Source organism: Macrotis lagotis, chromosome 7 (assembly GCF_037893015.1).
Source record: "Macrotis lagotis isolate mMagLag1 chromosome 7, bilby.v1.9.chrom.fasta, whole genome shotgun sequence".
NCBI classification, from domain to species: Eukaryota; Metazoa; Chordata; class Mammalia; order Peramelemorphia; family Peramelidae; genus Macrotis; species Macrotis lagotis.
Window position 1 is genome coordinate 108,109,723 of NC_133664.1, and position 24,679 is coordinate 108,134,401.

The following is a 24,679-nucleotide window of genomic DNA, read 5'->3' on the forward strand; positions in this document are numbered from 1 at the left end:
CCACCTAGCAGCCCCTTAAGCTGAGAATTTTGAAAGGAACCAGTAAATATCCTTGCAGTAAATATCCTATAATGGGTTTTTTTCTTTTTATCCATGGCCCCCTTGTAGGGACAGCTAGATGGGACAGTGGATAGAGCACTAGCCCTGGAATTTGGAGGGCCTGAGTTCATACCCAGTCTCTGAGCAAGTCACTTAGCCCCACTGGTCTCCTGAGGATATGAGCCTAAAGGTAGACTCTCTTAGGTCAGTGGGTATGGACATTTTAATTACTTTATTTGAATAGTGCCAAATTGCTTTCCAAAATGTACTAATTCATAGCTTCACTAACAATGTACCAGTGAACCTATCTTCTCATAACTTCATCAACACTGACTTCCCATCTTGTGCCATCTTTGTCAGAAATGAAACATTAAGATTATTTTAATGTGTATTTCTCTTATTGTTAGTGGTTTAGAGTGTTCTTTCATATAGTAACTGCAAATAATTTACAATTCTAGAACTAGGATTTCTGAGTGGCAAAGGTATAGAGGGAGAACATTCCAGGCATGGGAGCAATGCCATCCAGGGTAAGATGGATATTCAGTAGACCAGTTTGTAACTAGAACATAAGGATATAAAAAGGGAAATAAAATGTAATAAGGGTAAAAGGACAGTTTAGAGCCACATTGAGAAAGTCTTTTAAAATCCAACAAAGAGGTTTATCTTGAATACTAGAAAGTCCCTGGAGTTTTTTGAGCTGGGGAGTGACATGGTCAGAAATGTGTTTTAGCAGCTGTGGGAGGAAGGTTTGAAGAGAAGCAGGAAGACCAATTGAGTTAATTTGGTATTAGGTTGAGAGGTGATGAGATCCTAACCTAGGGAAGGGACTCTTTGAACAGAAGGTCATAGGTGGGAGATCCATTATGTGAGTAAATTTGACTGACCACACAGCAGCTGGGATTAGATATGGAGATGAAGAAGATAGAAGGAGGAGGATACACAAATATTTTAATGGTTATAACATCACCAATAATAAAAATTTGTTCCTTTCTGTTCATCTCATTGGATATCCTCTTTTTCATATGGATTTGTTTACAAAGGAAAACAATACTACCGGTCAAAAAGTTTTTGTTTTATCCAAATATTTTCATTAAAACTGAGAGAGCTCAATTAGGACAAGTAGAGTCAGATTTCAAATATGACCTATATTTCATTCCTGAGCTCATTCTTCAACACCACCCCTAGAGGGAGAAGGAGTCATGTTTAATCTTCCTTGGGAAATACCCATTTTACAGCTTGAAGAAGTTTAGAAAGTATAATTCAGTAACTTCCTGAAGGCTGGTATAGCAAAATCCATGGCCAACAACTAGGAACAGTTTGAAGAATGATTATAACATGAAGATATGCATTAGCTGGGTGATGACATAGGAGGGCAGGACAGTCAACCTTTCTAGTTCAACATTTCAAATGATTTAAACATTAAGTGATTTTTTAAAAAATTAGTATTAAATTTAAAACAATTCATTTTAAAGAGTATAAAGTTTGTTTCAATTAGATAGTCTTTATTCTTTTATATATTCTAAATGGTATACAGAATATGGAAATATCCTATGTGTTCCTTAGTGTATATATTATATATAATATTAATTCTACATTAGATATAGAACATACCATATCTAGAAGGTATGCTATGTATGTCCATATACACATAGATATAGAATATATACTTAGTATATCACATATATATATGTATAATATATACATACACACACACACACACTATCAGTCTATTTATATTGTAGGTACATACCTATATAGAATATCTACTGTATATATCCTATGGCTATAAATATCACATAGTATATATTCCATTTTGTATAATATGACATGCATATTTCATAGTATATATTCTGTATTCTTTATGATATGTAGAATATGGAATGCTTATATTTTCTATATGTATTCTCTATGTATCATATAGAATATGAGATATTTATCTATTTATATATATATACATTAGTAGGCCCAGGGAACTAAGTTGTAGTTTAGAAATGAAATTTGGGCTTTAGTAAGTGCTTAATAAGCATGTATCAAATGAAATTAAATTGAATGGAAGCCCTTGGAACGTCAAGTAGGGACAATAATAGTCATTTGGCCTGACGAGAGTTACACAATAGAACTCATGACTGATATAGTGCCATATAACTGTCTGATCAAGGTAGGTTTTGGTTGACACCTTTGTAGAATTATAATTAATATTTCTTGTAACCAGCCCAAATTCAGTTGATAGGAGAGAAGAAAAAAGTCCACTCCCCAGTCAATTAGATCCAGTCATTTTGGGAAGGTGTCAGCCAGTTCCCTAAAGAGTCCAGGCTGGAAGCTGGTTGTGGGCCATGATGTCTTGGGACCACAGGGCAAAGAATGACTGAAATGAGGGTGAATTGGTCATCCTACCTCAGTTATGGCTCTTCAATCCTAGCATTTCTTTACTCTATCTTTCCTAATAAATGTGCTTTTTTTTTCCTTCCTTACAGATCTTAGATGAAGTTGAAAAACGTCGGGGCATCTCCCCTGCCCTGGTGCAACCACTCATGAGAAGTGTCATGGAAGCCCCTTTCCCAGCTCTGGGCAAAACCATCACTGTCAAGAATTTCTTGCCAGGCTCTGGAACTGAAGTGAGTGACTAGAATCCTCTCTTCTTGGAAAGAGGGGTAGACCCCAGCCATCAAAAACAGTCAGATGAGGACTAATAATCAGTAGGCAGCAAAATGCAAGTCTTTCTTTCATTGAATTCCCAAAACTGGTACAAGGTGTTCTCGCTCATCAACATCACTCATTTAATGAATCAATCAATAAACATTTATTAAGCATCTACTTTGGGGGATTAAAAAAAGTGGCCAAAGACAGTCCCTGCCTTCAAAGAGCTCACAGTCTAAGGGGGAAGACAACATATAAACAAATATATACAAACAAGCTATGTACAGAATAAATAGGAAATAATAGAGGGAAGGCACAAGAATCAAAATGAGTTGGGGAAGCTTGCTGGAGAAGTGGGAACCTAGAGAAAACCAGGCAAGTTAGTAGTTGGAGAAGAGGAAGTAGAGGGTTCCAGAAAGGGGACAACCATAGAGAATGAATGCCGGGGGCCTAGAGATACAATGGTCTAGTTTATGGAATGTCTAGAAAGCCAGAGTGATCTTATCAAAGTAGAAAAGATTAGAAAGATCAAAGGGAGCAAGGCCACAAGAGGCTTTGAATGCCAGAGCATTTTGGATTTGATCATGGAGGTGAAGGAGAGACACTGGAGGTTTTGGAGGGGAGGAGGGGTGACATGATCATACCTGACTTTTAGGATAACCACTTAGGTGACTGAATGGAGGATGGATTGGAAAAGGCAGAAACTTGAGGCAAGTTGATCCACCAGCAGGTTGCGGCACCAATCAAAGCCTGAGGGGTGGGATCTGCAGCATAATGGTGGCAGTGTCAGAGGAGAGAAAGGGACTTATTCGAGAGATGTCGAAAAGGTGAAATCAATAGGCCTTGGGAGCAGACGGGCTGTGGGGAGTGAGAAATAGTGAGGAATCCAAGGTGGATCCCAGGTTTCAAGCCTTAGGGACTGGGAAGCTTACTATGTGCTAGTCAATGGGCATATAAAGAAAAAAAAAAGCAGAAATAGAGTCCACTCCTTGTCTAGAGTTATACTTCTGACATAAAACCTTAGAAGAGAGAGTTATAGATACACATGGCAGTTTTCTTGCCAATGATCATTTGGGGGGGGCAGCTTCCTAGCCCCACCCTTGGCAGACATTGATCCTTTATTTAAACTAGTGTTCTGACACAACCTGTCATCCTGGGCAATGAAGATATGAATAATTCCAGAATTCTAAAATTGATTGAGCTGGATGCTTAGAGGTCATCCAGTAAACCCCATTTTTAACGAATTTTTATTCAAAAGTTTGATGGCTAGTTAGCTAGACCTGAACACAGATGTTCATATTTCCAGGGCATTTTCTTTTCTACTACATCATTCTATCTCTTTGATGCTCTTCTCTTTACCCCTTTTCCTGATATCTCATGGGCCTGAAAAGTCTAAAGATCTGAGTTCCAGGCTCCGCTCTGCTGTTAACTAGCAGGATGACCTTGGGTAAGTCATGGTTCTCCTCTGGATCTTAGTTTCCTCTTCCGAGAAGTCCTGTAGTAACTGGAGCCCTCACCACCAAACTCATTCCTCTGGCAGGTGATTGAACTGTGCCGGCCCCTTGACTCCAGGCTTGAGCATGTCGATTTTGAGTCTCTCTTCTCATCTCTCAGCATCAGGCACCTGGTCTGTGTCTTTGCTTCCCTATTGCTGGAGAGGAGGGTCATCTTTATTGCAGATAAACTCAGGTAAATACCTCACCCTTTTATTGTTATATGCCACATTGTAATGGTGATAATAATTCATGTAATGCCATAAAATTTATGAAGCACCTTCTTCATCACAACCTTGACAAGTGAATAACATCTGACTGCCCAGACTTCTATCTCCTCAAGGAAAAAAAGAGCCTAAAAATAAAATGGTTATTCTAAGACCTCAACTAATTTAAACCTAATTTTCACTTCCAGGACTGAGACATAAACAAAGAAAAGAAAAAGGGAATGAATAAGAAAAGGAAGGGAGAAAAAAGATTAAAAAAGAAAGGGAACATAAAGGTGGTAAAAGAAAGAAACATGTGTATGGAGAACATTGAGAAAAGAATGTAGGGGAGATGAAGCTAGAGAGGAAAAAGCATAGTGGACAAAATAGAGTACCCAGAAGTCAAAGCAGAAAAAAAAATTCCTCAAAGGAAATGGTATTTATAGTTTTCAAATATTAGAAATTTTAAATCTATCCTTTTACCTTGGATCTGGGATTACATAGAAAGGCTAATGTTGGTATTGATTAAAATGACCAAAATCATAAATAGTATCAGTGCAGTTTATAGGGTGATATCTTGGAAACTCTTTATAACTTGTGGGAAGGAAAAGATGTAATCAAGATTCAGACTAAGGATTTTAGACAGAAATGTGAGAAGGCCGGAGCAATGTTTAGCCTCAAAGAAATGGTTGGCTAGGAAGAGAAGTAGACATAAAAAAGATAAAGATGGATAAATAAATAGATTAGAGCATTTTTTTTAAGTATCTACAATACGCCAAATAGTGCTGGAGATAAAAAAAAAATTAAGACACAGTCTCTATCCTCAATGAACTCTCAATCTAATAAAGGATATAACAACTATGTACAAACAAGCTTGATAAAAAGATGAATTGGAAATAATCAATAGAGGTAATGCACTAGAATTTAGGGGATTAGAAGTCTTCTTATGAAAAGTAGAATTTTTTAAATCTTAATAGTATTTAGTCTCCAGCATTCATTTTTTGCAAAACTTTGCATTTTATTTTTTCCTCCCTTTTTCCCCTCCCCAAGACAGTAAGCAATCTAATATAGCTCATAGATGCACAACCATGTTACACATATTTCCATAGCAATCATGCTGTGAAAGAAGAATCAGAACAAAAGAGAAAAACCACAAAAAAGAAAAAACAAATTTAAAAAAAATAGCAATAGTGTGCTACTATCTGCTTTTAGACTCCATAGTTCTTTCACTGGATGTGGTTGGATTTTTTTTAATCACAAATGTTTTGGAATTGTCTTGAATCATTGTATTGCTGAGAAGAGCTAAGTCTATCGCAGTTGATCTTCACACTTGTTGCTGTTCTTATGTGTACAATGTTCTCCTGGGAACTCACAATCTAATGAGAGATACATCTACAAACCAACTAAATAAAGGATAAATAGGAAATAATCAACAGAGGTAATGCACCAGAATTAAGAGCAATTAGAAGTTTTCCTATAAAAAGTGAGATTTGAGTGGGACTTGAAGCCAGGAAAGATAACAAAACTATTCCTACTCTAAAGTTTAGATTGGGAAATGTGAGAAGGTAGGGGCAATGTTTAGCCTCGAAGAAGTGGTTGGATAGGGGGAGAAGTAGACAAGGACACAGAAAGTGAGAAAGTTGGAGAGGAAAGGAAAGGCAAGGAAACTGGTGAAAAAGTAGAAAAAGAAATCTGAAGAGTGAGGTGGGCTGAAGAATTGGAAGAAGCCAAGTGATTGGGCATGGCCAGAGGTAGGAAGTTAAATTAAGAGAAAACTAAGAAACTTAAGCATTCTAATATTTAAAAAATAATCTAGAGGCTATGTTTTAGCAAATACACATGATATACTTAATGAGGGAGGAAGATGAAAGAAGGTAAATATAGCAAGGAAGTAATTAAATAACCTTTTGGATAGAAAGCTGGACTTGTAGTTAAGAAGACCTGAATTCAAATCCTGCTTCATATACTAGCTATGTGACCCTGGCAAAGTCATTTAAGGTGTCTGTGTCTCAACCTACTCAACAATAAAATAAGGGATTTTTAACTTAATGGACTTTAAAGTCCCTTCCAATAATAAATGTGTGATATTATGATTTACAGTTTCCTCAGATTAGAGAACATCAAAATAAGAGTCTCTGACTTAGTATATAAATTCTAGGGAGTTTCTTGAGGCCTGCTGAGATACAAGTTGACTTGCCCAGGTTTGAAACTTTTTGACTCCATTGAGTGTCCTGAACAACACCAATATTGTTCCTTTTATGACAGGGATTTATAACCTTTTGGGCATCATGGAACTCTTGGTTATCTGGTAAGGTCTATGGACACCTTCCCAGCACTCAATGAAACATATCGGGCTGCACAGAGCACAAGAGACAAAATATGACAATAAGAAACATTGGTTGGTATCATATTGTGGAGAGAGTTAGAAAATCAAAATTTACAATTATCATTCTTCTAATTGCAGATCTGATTACTCTAGTGTTTTACACACACACACACACACACACACACACACACACACACACACACACACACTTTTTATAAAAAGAATTTTGCTCTGTTTTGTCATTTCCTAACTTGAAATTTTAAATTATTTATTTATTTTCTATTTGTTACACTCTTATTATTTTTGAATATTGCCATTGGCAAATTAAGGGAAGACCTCTGGTCTCTTTAAGCCTTGAACTGGAGGTTGGAGTTGGACAGCTCCCCAGTTTCCTGGACACTGGGGAATTCAGATGAGAGAGTTATCAAACCAGAGATGAGAAATGACACTTCAATGACCAAGATCCAATTCCTCAACAATCTAATAATACCCTCTGGTTTGATTTTCTTTTGGGGGAGGGGTTGTTGCTTTTTTTAATTCTTACTCCCTTCCAACTCCCTCATTTTGGTTATTTTCAGTCAAACCTTGGGTTTGGCAAGGATAGCATCATAAGACTTTGGAAGGACAAGCTATAGAAGATAACTCTGATCAATCTAGTTATTCATCTCCTGGCAAGTAGGAAGTAGAGATGTCAGTGTAGAGTGAAAGAGAGAGAGAGAGAGAGAGAGAGAGAGAGAGAGAGAGAGAGAGAGAGAGAGAGAGAGAGGGGCATTGTACTAGAACAGAAAAGCACTGTAGTTGAAAAAGCTCTGATTTGGAGCCAAAGGGGGCAGTTAGGTGGCACAGTAGAGTCAGTAAGACTCCTCTTCCTGAGTTCAGATGTGACCTCAGACATTTACTAACTTTGTGTCCCTGGGAAAGTCACTTAACAGGGCTGCTAGGTGGCACAGTGGATAGAGCACCGGCCCTGGAGTCAGGAGGACCTGAGTTCAAATGTGGCCTCAGACACTTAATGATTACCTAGCTGTGTGGCCTTGGGCAAGCCACTTAACCCCATTGCCTTGCAAAAAAAAATAAAAAAGAAAGTCACTTAACTCTCTTCACCTCAGTTTCTTCATTTGTAAAAGGAGCTGATGAAGGAAATGGCAAATCACTCCACTGTCTTTGCCAAGAAAACACTAAGTGGGGTTACAAAGAGTCAGACACAACTGAAATGATTGAACAACAGCAACAATGGAGTCAAAAGTCTAGGTCCTAATCTTGTCTCTTTCTAAATGACTGTGAGCAAGTGTCTTTGGACCTGTTTCTTTGGATTGTACTGAGTTAGTGGTTCTTAATCTTTTTGTGTCATGGATCCTAATGGCATTGAAACTTATGAAACTCTTCTCAAAAAAAATTTAACTCATACTGAAATACTAAATTTTAGTTAGAGGTTAGTGAACATAATGAATTCCAAGTTCATGGAATTCCTGAAATCTGTCTGAATCCCTGGTTAAGAACCCCTGAATTATATGATCTCTAAGTTCCTTTTCTTGCTCTAACACTCTACTTATTGTCCTTTAGTAGAGTTGGACTGGGCAAAGTACAACCTAGGAAGGGTCAGAAAGATACTGGGTATGGAGAGAGATAATAGATAGTTCTGCAGAATCTCTTCTAGTTCTAAATCCCATGTTTGTGAAATCTGAGAAGTGAATCAGATTCCCCCAAATCCCTGGTTCTCATATTGCCAAATTATCATATATTCAGTGCCACTTGTCCTTGCACAGAAAGAGAGAGATTCTTGATGAGTAGTGAAAAATTAATTACTTAGAAGTTTGTTGGAAGATCATGAAGAATAATGATTAACTTTCATAATTGCTGGGGGCTGATCAGAAATTCAATACAATGCACTAGGTAGAGAGATGTTCTTCCAAGTCTTAATTTTTCACAAACAACAATATACCTTCACATGGAAGTTGGTAATGCAGTAATCTCAGGTTTTCTTTATTCTTAGTCTAAGCAGCTTCTTCCTGAACAACACTGGCTTTCTTAACCTTTTTTGTTAGTTTGACCCTTTGGGCATCACTTCTCAGATTAATGTTTTTAAATGCATAAAATAAAATACACAGAATTACAAAAGATATAATTTTTTCCATCCAAGATCTATCTACAGTTCATGGGCCCCAAGTTAAGAATCCTTGTGAAAGGACAAAGGCTCAGGTATAGCCACGTTTTTTGTGACCAAGACCTAAATATAGGCGGATGTCCTTTGCAAAGGGCTAATTGTTTAAGAGAGTGGCTTAACCAGGAAATGGAAAACTTGTGAACACCAAACAATATTTTACTTAAGAATGGCTGTGATCTAACAGAGACCTCAGGTTCAACAAGAAAACAATAAAAATAATTAGGAATAGAAAGCCAAACAGAATTTCAGTCCATGAACTGGCTAATTGTTCTTGCCTCATGACAGACATTAGCCCACTGTAAGTTTGCTAGCCATAACATAAACATCTATAGTCTTCTTTTCACAGTCACTGCTACTAAATTATTAACCCATTGCAAGAGGAAATACCAAGGAATCACATCACATACTGTGTGAGCTAGGAGAATTTTTTTAGTTGAGCCAAAAAACCAGATCTAACAAGTATAGAGTGACTGCTTGATTCTGTTTCATCTTTAGAATGAATATTGAGTGTTTCTTAAGGTCCTGTCAAATCAAAATTTGGCAGATAGAAAGGAAAGAATGTTGGGGGTGGGGGGTGACAGAGCCTACTGTTGTCATAACAACCCAAGTAAATATTCCCATAATATCTCCATCTCCATTCTCTCTGCTGATAAATCAAAACTAAAAACACTTATGAAGTTTATTCTCTCCCCGCCACATCCCTGCTGCCCCTCCCTCAAGGCTTTGGTCAAACCTGCAACAAAAGTCAATCTATATACAGGGAAGGAAGCAAGCATACCAGTTTACATTTAAAATAAAAGACAGAAGAATATGGTTGGTTCAGGAAAAAGAAATTATCTTTTTTTAGGTTATCTCCTAGGTCCCATCTAGGTCTAACATTCCATGAGGCTACTACCTATAAAACATTAAAAAAAATGTATTAAATCTAAAATCAGACCATTGGCTAGTATAAATATTAGGTAATCCAACTTTGATAATTACTGGAATCTTATCTTATCCATAATATATGTTTACACTGCATATTTGTTGAACTCTGTGCATTAGCAAGTAAATTTGTCCCTCTTTGTGGGCATAAATATGTTTTTGTGTTCTATTTAGCTTATAAATTCTTCAAATATAACTTCTGTTTCCTCCTTAGAATTTATAATTCCCCAGAATGTTGGCATAGTACACCCTTTCTTAGGCAGATTAGTTTATTGGAGGCAACATGCCTGTAATTTTAATAGCTGCCATGAGGTACTTGATATTGCTTTGGATTTTAGAGTTCAGCTTCTACAATTTGTATATTCTCAAACTTGGATTCAACAACTCAGAGATTACCATACATTAGACAAGCATGCATTTTTTTCTTTTAAGTAATATTCTACCATTCATTTAAGTAAATAAAGCAGTATATAAATATTAGTTCTAATATAGAGAACCAGAAGTGGTGACCTTACTCTGGGCTTAGATCTTCCTGCCCATTCTTAGGTTTATAGGATTCAGAACAAGAAGAATCTTCATAGACCAACTATTTTAAGGTAGCATATTATTTGAAACAAGATTTTAAAATTTTTTTTATTTATTTAAGGCAATGGAGTTAAGTGACTTGTGCAAGGTCATGCAGTTATGAAGCAAGATTTAAAGAAATACTATAAACAAATAGACTGATACCTTTTCATCCTAATCTTTGTTTTTTTATCCATTGCTATTTAGCTTCACAGTTTTTCTTCACAGGTTAGATTCCTTCCTCAGTTATGTTTATTCAATTTTACCATTTTGAAGGTTATGGATCAGCTGCATTGTGAAAACTTACTATTTGGAGTTACTATCCCCTATGTTGCTAATCTGCTTAATGTTCTCCAGAGCCTCCTTCAGACACTTTTATTTAATGATATGTAGTGGAAAGATCACCCAATAGAATCAGAAGATCTGATTTTATTCTTAGTTCACCTCTTACTAGCTAAATGACAGCAGGCAAATTATATACTCTCCAAGCTTTAGTATCTTCATCTGAAAATGGGAATAATAATGCTTAGCCTTTCCTACTTCCAAAGTTGTAATAAGGGATGAACTTTTCAAACTGGAAAGCAGGATATAAATATAAAATTATTATTTTCAAAATAAGTACTTGCCATTAAGTTATAAAAGAAATTTCCTGTATCATTTCTTCATTCTTTTCATGTTCTAAATAGAAAACTCTTGTTGCCCACACTGGCAACTGTTCTAGTTAAAACTAGAATAGACCTACAAGTTACCAGCTTCAATCCATCATAAGGAAATGGAAACTCAACAGGTAATTTATCTGCTCCACCACATTGTTTTTCCTTATGATTCAGAACTGCCATAAAGAAAATGTGATGTCCACATGTATGCTACCCTACCACCATACACACACACACACACACACACACACACACACACACACACACACACATATCATATCACAGTCTGACAATCTGACAATCATACTCTTGCAGTTTATTTCTTCACCCTTTTCTGGAGTTCACCAATGGTATGAAAGTATCATTTTACTGAACTCTGAAGAGAGCCAATTAAATCACCTTAGCAATTACTGGAGTTTTTATAACAGATAAATATCCTGGTCTATTCAATCTGATAAACATATATAGAGCACCTAATATGTACAACAGATTGAACAAGGCAAAAGAGATTCAAAGGTTAAGACTGACAGACCTGGGGCGGCTAGGTGGTGCAGTGGATAGAGCACTGGCCTTGGAGTCAGGAGTACGTGAGTTCAGATCCAGCCTCAGACACTAGCTGTGTGGCCCTGGGCAAGCCACTTAACCCTACTGCCTAGCAAAAAAAAAAAAAAAAAGACTGACAGACCCTAACTACAAGTTTATAGACTTAAATTGTAATGGATAGAGCACTAGCCCTAGACCTCGGGCAAGTCACACAGCTAGATAATTATTAAGTATCTGAGGTCACATTTGAACTCAGATCCTCCTGACTCCAAGGCTAGTGCTCTATCCACTGTGCCACCTAGCTGCCTCCCTTCAACCAATTCTTGTATGGCATGGTTTCTTTTTCTCTTACCATCTTGGCCTCTTACCACCTTCATCATGAAGAGGTCCTATGGTATAGTGGAAATCCATGAAAGGATATAGGATCTAGGTTCAAATCCTAGAAGTTCCAAGTTCAAATCCTATTTCTGCTATTTACTCCTTGTATAAACTTGGACAAATCACTTCTCTGCATCTTAGTTTCCTCATCTACATAATGAAAAGTTTGGAGTAGATGAGCCTGTAAGTAACTTCCAACTTTAAATCTCTAATCTGGACATGCTTCATTTTGTTTTAATATCCTCCCAGAAATGTGGTCTACAGAAATGAACACAATACTCCAGATATGGTATGGCTTGTCTAATTTACAAACAAATTAGGAGCAGGTTTGGTATAATAGTTCCTTGTTTGGGGGCAGGAAATGGATTAGTGGGGACATTCCACAATCCAAACAGAGGAAATCTACTCCAAATCACCATCAGGAACCTATGAGCTTGAGTCTGACACTGCTGGATCATTGTTATACCCTGCAGAACTCATCCTCACCTAACAAACATTCGAGTTATTTTTGCAATCTCTTCCTTTGCTTTTCTTCAGCCAATGACCAGACTCCATTCCGTATCCTTCCTCTGCTCAAACTCCTAATCCCTTCCTCCCCCCGCCACCACCACCACAAGCCAAGCACAGCTGCCAGAACTGGTGATTGTCCCACTGCCCCACCTTAATTAAAGCCAGCTGTGAGTACACTCCTAGCCCTTTAAGAGATTCTGCCTCCCCATCCCCCTGACCTCCTTTCCAATGTAGTAAAAGCAATATGAGACTAGATGGAACCTACCATGGGGAGGTGGGGAGAGGCATCATCCTATTCAGCTCAAAAATCGGTGTCCAGCTTTCTATATCCCAAGAAGACTTATCATCATTTCTAGACACCAAGCTCCTCCTCTTCAAGCCAGACTCCTAAAGGGCTCCCCCTGGCCCTTAGAAGTTAGAGAAGGAATTCTCATTAGAGCCAGTGATAGCCTAAGAAATGCACATACCTCCATCCTAGCAGCTTTCTTTTCTCTTCCATCACCTAGTGTTTTTAGGAAAACCTTTCTGGAATTCACAAAAGCATACTTTTATCTTCCATTTGGACTTGGATATCAGTTGAGGAAAGAGGACACCGAATAGCACTGGTTGATGTGACCTGACCCACAGTGGAGGACTGGCCATTCCACAGCTTCCCTTTCTCTTTGCCTGAGCTTGGGTTCTCTTTACTGCTGTTGGCCAATAGGTCTTTTTTTCTGTTCCCTAGGTCAACCTAAGAATATTGTAGCCAGATATATTCAGCTCCCTCATTGGGCCTTTCTGGATTATCTAGAGTATCTAGACACTCTCTTGCAGATCTTTAGTTATTGTAATTTAAATCTAAACTAAACTTGGAACCCATGTGCTATAGCAACAGACTGGTTCTTTTCTCCCCTACTGTTTTTTTTTTTCCCTTTATGAGTTGAAAAAAAAGAAGTCTGCTTCCTAGTAAAGTTTGGCATGTGGAAACTTGATTCCTAATTTAACCTTAAGCCGGCCGCTTATTTCTTGACCTTCTCAAATGTAAAGTAAAAGAGTTAAAACTGATTACTTTGGGGGCAACTAGGTGTCACTATGGATAGAGCACAGGCCCTGGAATCAGGAGTACCTGAGTTCAAATTTGGCCTCAGACACTTAATAATTACCTAGCTGTGTGGCCTTGGGCAAGCCACTTAACCCCATTTTCTTGCAAATACCTAAAAAAAAAAAACCAAAAAAACTGATTACTTTTATTAGGTTAAATGAAATTGAGAATAATTACTGGTGATTAATATTGAGGCAGAAACACTAGAATGGGGTTGTGAGCTGATAGCATTAGAACAACATTCTTCTGATCCTCAGGGGTACCCCTTGAACCCTGAAAGGCACAAGTCACCAGCTCTCTGAGGATCTAACTAATTAGTTTGAATGGGAGTTAGGATGAGGTCCCTAAGGTTTGTTTTTATTTGGTTTTTGCAACCCCATTGGAGTTAAATGACTTGCCCAAGTTTGCACAGTTAGATAATTATTAAGTGTCTGAGGCTGGATTTGAATTCAGGTCCTTCTGACTCTCAGGCTAGTGCTCTATCCACTACACAACCTAGCTGCCCCTCTGCTAAGGATTTGTAACAGATAGCTTTGTACAGATAGATAGATAGATAGATAGATAGATACAGATATATACACATATATGTATGCATATATATATAATAAATTCAACATGTAACTTTTTTTAAAAATGAAGAGATTAAAAGAATGATTTCTAAGATAGAAATTCCAGGAATTCTATTCTTCTTTATTCTATGACTTTTCCACTAGTGAAGATGGGTCTCTGTATTGAGGAAACGATGTGATCAGGGGGACAGAGTTTTGGAAAAAGAATGCTTTTCTTCAGTCTCTAATTATTTCCTACCCTTAATTTTTGTGAAAGAGGATTGTTTTTTGAGGGATGACATCTTTTGACAAATTTTGTGTAGAAGTCATTTCATTTCTAAACCATTTGATTCAATTCCTGATGTTACTCCCTTGTTTATTCTTATCTAGTCTGTGGTAAAAGCCTACTAACTATTCTTTCTGCCTCAGGTCTATTTTCTTTCAGATACAACTCCACAATACCTGAGAAATCTTGCTAATTCATTGAGTTATTTTAAAAATTATGTATTTTTTTTCTACCCTATAACTTTTAGTGGCTCCCACTTGCCTACTGAATAAATAAATTCATTATCCTAATGTTCAGCATATCCTACTTGTACTTTCTTTTTTTTTTTAGGGTTTTGTTTTTTTTTGCAAGGCAAATGGGGTTAAGTGGCTTGCCCAAGTCCACACAGCTAGATAATTATTAAGTGTCAGAGGCCGTATTTGAACTCAGGTACTCCTGACTCCAGGACTAGTGCTCTATCCACTGCACCACCTAGCTGCTCTCTACTTGTACTTTCCAACCTCTTCTCATACTATTCCACTTCATATTCCTGTCAAAATGGACTCTTCATCCATCTTACTTTCATTCAATTTTTTTCCTATATATTTCTTTGAACTATCCCCCAGATCTTTAGTAGACTCCTCCATCCCCCAAATATCCATATTTTGATTTTCCTTCCTACTTTCTGTCCAGGCTCAGCTCAGATGAACATTTAATGACTTCCTTCACTCCTCCCAGCTCACTCATTCTTTGTCCAAACCTTTCCTCTGCCTTTATAGAATTCTTCCTAGTTTCTGATTTATCTTTGTCTTCTCCTCACAGTAGACACTAAGTTCTTTGAGCACTCACTTGTGTGTGCTTGTAAGTTTTTCCTGCCTATGTTTCCAGAAATAATTACAGTACATTGCACCAAGTAGGCATTTAAAGCTAATTGTTGAAGGCAATGATTGTTGGTTGAATTTCCCCTCATGGAAAGTCTTACTTAACTATGTTGTCTCCTCCCATCCCAGTCAAGAGAAGGCATTCAGGTAACAACTTGAATTTATCTTGTCAAGGATGGTGTTTGAGAGGAGCAAGATATGAATTGATGTTATTAGACCTAGTGTCCTCTCTTATTTCTGAAATTATCATTCAATAGGAAAGGCACACCATGATGTTAATTAAATATACAGATAGTCCAACCCTTGGAGGCATTTCAGAACTCCAGTGAGTATTGAGGAACATAGATATTTGTGAAACCTGGGGAAACAGATGATCCAGGCAGGAAATAACTCAACAAGATTTAATTTAGAAAACTGTAATCTAATATCTCTGAGAGGTGGAGAAGCTAGAGGAGAAGAGAGAAAGAATCTACTGTGTCAAGTTTCTTTTTTTTTTTTAATAATCTTCAGTAGAAGAATATTTTCCAAGACAATCAAAGACATCAGTGGTGCCACAGATTGATGGCTCAAATGGCTCAGAAACAAGACTGAGTGGAACTCCCAGAAGTTCCTAAACTTGTCTTGCCTCTTTTTGTTTTAACTGGAATTCATCAGGATAGGGATCTCCTGTTGCAGAACTTCACTTGTCAGTTCAGTTCAGCTCCATTGACTTTCTCCACAACTTAAAGTTTAAAGAATTGACTTTTGGGATCACTAGATAAAACAGTGGTCCTGGAGGTGCTGAGTCCAAATCCAGTCTCAGACACTTACTAGTTGAGAGAGAGAGAGAGAGAGAGAGAGAGAGAGAGAGAGAGAGAATATATAATTGCCTCTGGTACCAAAATATTAAGTGACTTGTCTAGTGTCATACTTGAATCCAGGTCTTTCTGACTTCAAGGTCAACTCTCTATCCACTATACCACATTGCTGCTTTACCATATGCTTTATATGTAGGTAGCCCCATACCACATTTGCCAATGTTTGATTCAGTAAATATTCATTAAAAGACCTATATTTAATGGCTAATATGGAAATATGTTTTGCATGATACTTATAATTGATATTGCTTGCCTTTTCAATGGAGGGGGCAGGGCATTAGAAGGAGGGAGAGAATTTGGAACTCATAATGTTGAAAAGTTAATACCTTTATGATGGAAAGCACTATCCATATCCTGAGAAGGCTCTGTGGATTTTAAATGGAAACCAAAACTTAATATCTTAATTTTTTAAAATTGTCTTATGTATGTTTTCTTTTCTGTTGTTTTATCTCTGTTTTGATTTTTCTCTCACAATATAACCCTATGTTTAGCATGATTATACATGTATGAGTATATTGCTTTCTGTCAGGGGAGGGAAAAAAATGTAAAACTCAAAACTTTGCAAAAAAATGATTGTTGGGCAGCTAGGTGGTGCAGTGGATAGAGCACTGGCCCTGAAGCCAGGAGTACCTGGGTTCAAATCTGACCTCAGACACTTAGTAATTACCTAGCTGTGTGGCCTTGGGCAAGCCACTTAACCCTATTTGCCTTGCAAAAACCTAAAAAAATAAAAAAATGATTGTTGAATGTTCCATGTAGTTCGAAAAAATAGATAAATATTTAATTACTTAAAAAATTCATGTCAAATAAAGTATGTATATATACATATATCAAATATACATATGTATGTATATATAATATATATAAAGACCTACAATGATGCTAGACTCTGAAAGGATTACCAATAATTTTTTTTAAAGTGAAATGTAGCTCCTGCATTTGAGAAGTTTACAGCTAATATTTGCAGTCATATCTTTAATAGCAGATCCACGGAAGGCAAACCTAACCTAACCTTCCAAATGCTTGCCTTTGTCCATAAGGGTGAGGTTGAAAGGGCAGATGCAGAACTTGGGACAAATTCATCCCCCCCTGCTAAAAGAAAAAACAAGCCTCATAGAATTTCTAAGTTGGAAAGGACCCCAGAGATCATCTTGGAGAGAGGATGCAATATTGAGAGATGGAAAGAGGGCTCAATTTTAAGTGACAGGACCTGAGATTGAAGCTCAGTTAGATCAGAAGTATGCTGGTAATTTTTTACCAACTAGCTCCCCACCCCTCAAAAAAAAAAAAAGATACACAACACATTTTTTTTTTAGGTTTTTGCAAGGCAAATGGAGTTAAGTGGCTTGCCCAAGGCCATACAGCTAGGTAATTATTAAGTGTCTGAGACAGGATTTGAACCCAGGTACTCCTGACTCCAGGGCCAGTGCTCTGTCCACTGTACCACCTAACCACCCCACACAACACATTTTTAAGTCTAATCTACATTTAAAAAAATTATCCCTCAATTTCTTAAGTGTACAATAAGCAAAACACAAAAAGCAAGCACTGATATTTACCTAGCCATGTGACCTTGGGCAAGTCACTTAACCCCATTACCTTGCAAAAACAAACAAACAAAAATAGCTTGTCTATAATCTTAATTTCTTAATTTTCTCTCAGGCTCAGTTTTCTTCCTTCAGTAAGAGATCTTATTTTTTTATGACTTAGATGGTCTGTCCCTTTGCCTTTAAATAGATCGTCATTTTTAGACCATTCCTCACCATTAGTCTATTCTGTTTGTAAGTGTAATGAATATCTAAGTAGTCCTTTAAGACTTAAGAACCCACAAACTGAAAGTACATTTTATTTTAATGTAAAGGAGGATGATTTTTCCCTAACCTCAATTGATGTTTATATTAAGAGAATCCAAAAACAGTAATCCAGGATCCAGCTAACCAGAACCAGCAATAATTTAGCAACCTTGCTCTTCTAGAATATAGCCAAAAACCAGAAAGAAAGCTGAAAAGGGCCCCAAGTATCAATAATAATAGTCCATAATCAATAAATATTTAAATATTTATTAAGTACCTGCTATATGCTGATCACTATACTAAGCTCATATATAAGAAAAACATATGAAAGATAACACCTGCCCTCAAGGAGTTCACAATCTAATGGGGGAGAAGACAGCACATAAAAAGGATATTAAGGGGAGGCTAGGTGGCGCAGTGGATAGAGCACTGCCCCTGGAGTCAGAAGGACCTGAGTTCAAATCCAGCCTCAGACACTTAATAATTACCTAGCTGTGGCCTTTGGCACCCACTTAACCCCACTGCCTTGCAAAAAAAAAGATATTAAAAGGATAGGGGTAGGAGGAGAAGAGTATCCATAGAGAGAGAAAGGTTCTGCAGCCATGTGGCAAAAGATGAAGTGACTGCCCTGAGCCCCCTCCTTTAATGGAGGACCCAGGAGGAATTCTTGGATGTTTACCCTGTTCAGTCAGGAAGACAGAGGGCCTCCGGGGCCTGAGCATTCTGAGAAGGTTTCAGAGTTGATATCATCTTGCAGGATGATGAGTTATTGGAGATCACAAAGTCCAGGACAGCAATCAAATGAAAAAAATAAATCAATCAGTGTTGAACAGAGCTTGGCTCTCCCAATAGATGAGAAAATGTACTTCCCTGTCTCCCTTGTGGAGTTGGGGCACCATGAGTTTGGAATATTACGTATATTGTCAGTTGCTAATTTGCTCAGTTTTGCTAAATGCTTTTCTTCCTCTTTAGTTTTTTGTTGTAGGAATGGTTCACTGCCATAGGAAGCAGAGAGAAATATATTCAGAATTTAAGACAATAGAGAAACAAAGACATCGATAAAAATAAGTTTAAAAAATCAATTTCACAAAATCCTACACTGTAGAGCTCATGAACATTATTCCTAAGCCAACTCCCTAGGCCTTTACACAAAAATCTATCTACTTTACATATAGGTTTAATAGCTTTTTTATTTGATTTCTAAACCTGCAATATGCTAGCAGTAGCAGATGAGACAGGAAAGGAAGGGCTACAGGTTCACTAATAGTAAAGAAAAGTGATCGCTAGTAACCTAATGGACAAAGAAAGGGAAGGAAATCAAATTATAAAATGAAGACATAAAGATTCAAAAGCACAATAGTAAGGCATATTTTTCTTAGACCAGTCTAAGATGGTAAACAGCACTATACACTTCAATAGACCCTGGATAAATTTTACCAAACTGGACTATAAGTGATGTTCCTAATGACTCATTAAGAAAAGGATTAAATTCTATTTAGCACAATCTGATGGTAGAGGCAGATGAGTATATCATATTTTGAAAAACTTTTCATCCGAAATGATGAAAGAAAAAAAATAGCTTGATTAGTTTAAAGGACTAAACCAGATCTACCTAGAAAATTCAGCTATCTTGAAAATTCCTGCCCCAGACTGTGAAGTTTGAAAATGATCTCATAAAGCAGAAAAATTAGCAAATGATTATTCACATTCCAGGAAATTTTTGATTTATAAATAGATTGTCCCCAGATTGATTTTTACTTTAGGAACTCCCTTAGTAGGGTTAGGTGATGGCTTGATGGTAGAAAGGTAGAAAGGGAAGATAGAAAGTAGAAAGGTAGAAGATAGGGGGTGGCTAGGTGGTGCAATGGATAAGAGCACCCGCCCTGGAGTCAGGAATACCTGAGTTCAAATCCAACCTCAAGTACTTAATAATGACCTAACTGTGTGGCCTTGGGCAAGCCACTTAACTCCATTTGCCTTGCAAAAATCTTTATAAAAAAAAGAAAGGTAGAAGAGAGAAGAGAGACTCAGTTAAATTATTAGGCCTTATTGCCCCATTGAGGATCAATGGAAAATAAAGACATATCTGAAAGAATGATAGTCACTGAGGAAAAAAAGATTAATTGTTGAAAATCTGAAGATCTTTTCAGGAAGCCAATTCTTGTAAAAGGAGTACTAACAACTCTGACTCCGAATTCAGAGACAGGGCAACCAGGTGATTAGGTAGGTAGAATGCCAGACCTGGAGTTTGCAAGATTCATCTTTCTGAGTTCAATTCTGGCCTCAGCTTTGTGACCCTAGGCAAGTCACTTAAGCCTGTTTACCTCAGTTTCCTTATCTGTAAAATGAGCTGGAGAAGGAAATGGCAAACTACTCCAGTTTCTTTGCCAAGCCAAACCCGAAATGGGGTTGTGTGGGACAATTGCCACTTAAATAAATTTTGGAGATCTTTCAAGGTATGAAGAGAAGGCTTTATTTGTTTCTCGGGGAACGGGCCACAATCAATTACAGAGATTGAAGCAAAAGCAAAAGACCCAAGAATCACATTTAACCTAATTCAACCCCACCACCACCACCACCACCACTAACCCAGCTATCTAGACAGTAAATTAATCTAAGGAAAAGAGCATATAATTCAAACCAAAACCAGATTATCTCTCCAGCCCCAGGAATTGATGGACTTGGGGACTTCAACAGATAATGTGGGGTCAGTTGACTGTTCACCAATATTACAGAAGTTGCTTTGTCAAGGGAGGAGGGGCACATAGTTAACTATTTTCCAATCTATAATATTCTTTTTTTTTAAGGTTTTTTTTTTTTTTGCAAGGCATTGGAGTTAAGTGGCTGGCCCAAGGCCACACAGCTAGGTCATTATTGTCTGAGGTCGCATTTGAACTCAGGTACTCCTGATTCCAGGGCCAGTGCTCTATCCACTGAGCCACCTAGCTGTCCCCAATCTATAATATTCTACTGAAGAAATCTCAGACTTTATCCCACTCAGGGTCTTAAAGAATTAGATGTAGAGTTCTATAGAGCAGCATTGCCAATGTAATTTGGCCATAGAGCATTCTGGGACTCAAACCATTAAATGTCTTAGGTGGGATTTTGAAATACCCCTATGGTAAGTCGGACTTTGGGGAAATTTTGGAACAAAATACTAAGCCTATTTTCTTATCTCTGCCCCTTCCCCAAAAAACCCCAAATAAAGAAATTTTGGTACATATATATAATTTCAGTTTTATTATTTTGGGAATAGGGGGAAGAAAGTATAAGTATATCTGGGCATGTCTTTCCCCTGGGTCAGCAAGCATTTATTTGGCACCTTCTATACCAGACACCTTGCAAGCATTGGGGATAAGAAGAAAAAACAAAAACAGTCCCTGCCTTCAATGAGATACATTCTTATACAGAACACAACAAATGCATAAAGTAATGCATACAAGATAAATACAGAGTAGATGACTTATAACCTTGGAAGGAAGTCACTAGTAGCTGGGGGCACTAGGAAAAGCTTCCTACCTGAGGTTTTTAAACTGAATACTAAAGGAAGCCAGGGATTCTGAGAGGTGGAAATTCAGATTAAGAGCCTAGAAGCATGGGAAACAACTAATGCAAAGGCACAATAATCCCTGATCTTATTCTAGGCAATGTCAGAATTCTATGGAATATAATTTGGAAAATGGTATTATAGGGTATTGCATGTTTCACCATCAAGAAAAGCATGAAAACAGACTCAATAAGTTGGAACAGTAGGTGAGCAAGAGTCCAGGTTTCCAGCTGGTCCTCCTCCATGTTCTAATTCTTCCTATGGTGCTTTCCTCAGAGTCTTACTACCCACCCTGACCCCCCAAGAAGGCAAGCTCAAAGCATTCAGGTTTCTCATCCTTTGTTCATCTGCCTGAAATAATCTTGTCTTTCTTTTCTGTGACCTGGTCACCAGCACCCTCTCCAAGTGCTGCCATGCCATGGTAGCCCTCATCTATCCCTTCACCTGGCAACATACCTACATCCCTGTGCTGCCACCATCCATGATTGACATCGTGTGCTCTCCGACGCCCTTCCTGATTGGGCTGCTCTCCAGCTCCCTGCCTTTGCTCAAGGAGCTGCCCTTGGAAGAGGTGAGTTCCCAGGATAGTTCAGTTTCCCTCCAACATGTCTTTGTTCAAATTCAGAGTAGGGCGCTGTTTCCTTGAATCCATGTGCGTGGATCAAAGTGCCCTATTGTCTATATTCCCCACATTTTGGAAACTGGGGAACCTGCTTTTGGGTGAACCATGATGACATATAAAGGAGATGCCTTTGGGGGATGCTAATGACTCAGTGAATGACGCCTTGAGTACTGGAACTGGAGGCACCTTCTAAAGGTCTCAGTTTTCACTATTATTTCTTGAGTTGTTATCTCATGGTCTGACTCTTTGCTGCCAGCTCTGGGTAAGAAGCAATGCTGTAAGGTGAGAGGCCTCAGACCTTTCCCACCCTGTAAGAAACTAAGGCCTTTGGAAGGACCCCCCAGTTCTCACTTACATAGCCAATCAAAAAGGCTTCTCCTATTCATGTTGGCTGACTGGAACCATATGTTCCAGACTTTCTCCAAAGAATTTCCATTGCAACGGAGATGAGCTTCTTAGACTCTTCCTTGTGGGGAGTAACATTAGAGGTGGTCTGCTCGTTTGCCAGACCCTCATTACACATAAATCCTTAATTAACAGTCTAGTCATCTCAAGGACTAACAGCATTTATTCTTCTTGCCATTCACTACTATCTGTCTATGATGAACTCAGAGGGCTGACAAACATTAGGACCTTCTCGCCATGCTGTGAGACCTACCCTCTGACCACTGACCAGGGTTTTCTGTTTTAAAGACTAAGCTGGACTGTTGTTTCTTATCAGTTTAAAGTAAGACCAGTGTCCCTCTCCCAATTCTCTAAAACCCTTCCTATTCCTATTAGCCCCCCAACTCCTAAAACAATTAAAGAATAGCAAGGTTGAGGCTCACTTATAACTGATGATAGGGTTATTTATTGCTATTTTTCAATGAGTCTTCTTTCACATAAGCAGTTTTGGAAATTTTTAAAGTGTAAGACATTATTAAGTTCCTGTTGTTTCACAGCCTAGTCATCAGAGTGAGGAAAAACCTCAGTATTTCCAAATTATACTAAAAATGACTTTCTTGAGTCCTGTTCATAACATAACTTTTGGTCTTTTTTTTTTCATTATTGGGCTAGCAAGTAATCAAACAAATCTGGGGATGAGGGGGGATTGGGAAGCATTAGGGATTTCATGATAGTTTGGTCTCAGGATGCTCCTAGAGCATGGGTGTCCAACCTTTTAGTTCCTCTGGGAAACATCACCAAACAAAACCTTGTCAAGGACCACATATATAATTTAATATTTATTTATGACTACAATGTAATCCATATTACCATATGATCAGAAAATGTAATAATGCTGCATGAATGGACTTTAAGAGTCGCATATAGTCTGCAGGCTGCCAGTTGGATACACCTGCATTGACTTAAATATCTCCACAGCCCTCTTCATCCTTCCCCAGAATTGTTCTGGAGAAGCAGGCCAACCCTGGCAACACCATTTGGAAATTCCTAGGTAAATTCCTCTTGGAACTCCCATCAAGTGAGTGTTATTAGTCACAAGTTATCTACTTTGGGTCTAGAGTTAGAAGAATGGTATGTGACCATCCTTTCTAGTCTTTTAAAGATGGCCAGAGGAGACCAGCCTTTGATATTTGAGAGGCAGAAGGGTCTCAAACTTAGCTTTTAAGCCTGTGCCTCTATGACTAAAGTTAGCACCTACCTTTCCTGAGCAAGTTGTCATATTCAACATCTAGGTTCTCTCTCCAAAGTAGAGAATAGCTTGGGATTCTCTTGAATACAGGGGTCATCAGAATAGAATCTGACAGGAAGGCTTTCCAAGGATTTTCCAACCTGGTCCAAAAAGCCAAGGCAAGATGTGCTGGTTCCTAACTGAGTTTCCCTACCCCCATAGGGAGAAAATAATAGAGAACCAAGTTATTGCTGGAAATTTGTCAGCTGCTTCTTGAGAGCCCTTGAGAGGTCTCTGGCCTCTGGCTTCTTCCTCCCTGAGTACCCCCACTGAGAGACCGGGACCCTGTCCCTTTCTGCCTCATACTGAAATGGCCACTGGCATGAGTCAGTTAACTGAAAGAGAAGATGGAGATCAAAAGGGAAAGTTGTGTTTTAATTTGGAGGTGGAGGAGGTGATTGAATTTGTGAGATCAGGTATAGAGTAGGATTGGCGTGGGTTTTTGCCCGGGAACTAAAATGATTACTTTAGAAAAGTGAGCCAAGGGCAGCTAGGTTGACGCAGTGGATAGAGCACTGATCTTGGAGTCAGGAGTACCTGAGTTCAAATCCCACCTCAGACACTTAATTACCTAGCTGTATGGCCTTGGGCAAACCACTTAATCCCATTGCCTTGCAAAAACCAAAAAAAAAAAAAAGTAAGCCAAGAACAAGACTGTGGATGAGTCCAGTCTGCTGCCTCTGCCCAGCTTGTTGTCTGAGTGTTGAATTAAAGTAATTGAGGACAACCCAGTAGATCCAACCCCCTATCATTAGTGGTGGCAGTGACATGGCCATGAAACCACACAAGTGCCCTATTTCCTCCAAGCCTCAGCTCTAGTTTCAATATGGAAAAAAAAGGAGAGAAAGCAAAAGGTCAGCAGCTACAACAATAGTAAATAACAGCCCTTTCTTTCTTTATCCTTCAGGTCCTTGTGGTAGACCTTGTTAACAATCGTTTCCTTAGACAGGTAAGATGACCTAGCCATGGTAAT

At 38.2% G+C, this 24,679-nt stretch overlaps 1 protein-coding gene across 1 annotated transcript in view; it reads left to right on the top strand.

The window, feature by feature from the left end:
* DENND2A (DENN domain containing 2A) overlaps positions 1-24,679 on the top strand; it is a 78,343-nt gene that overhangs the window by 43,650 nt on the left and 10,014 nt on the right. The window contains exons 11-14 of the mRNA XM_074193551.1: positions 2,514-2,654; positions 4,217-4,365; positions 21,806-21,983; positions 24,614-24,655. Of these exons, the coding sequence (XP_074049652.1) occupies positions 2,514-2,654; positions 4,217-4,365; positions 21,806-21,983; positions 24,614-24,655 (510 nt within the window). The remainder of the gene's footprint in view (positions 1-2,513; positions 2,655-4,216; positions 4,366-21,805; positions 21,984-24,613; positions 24,656-24,679) is intronic.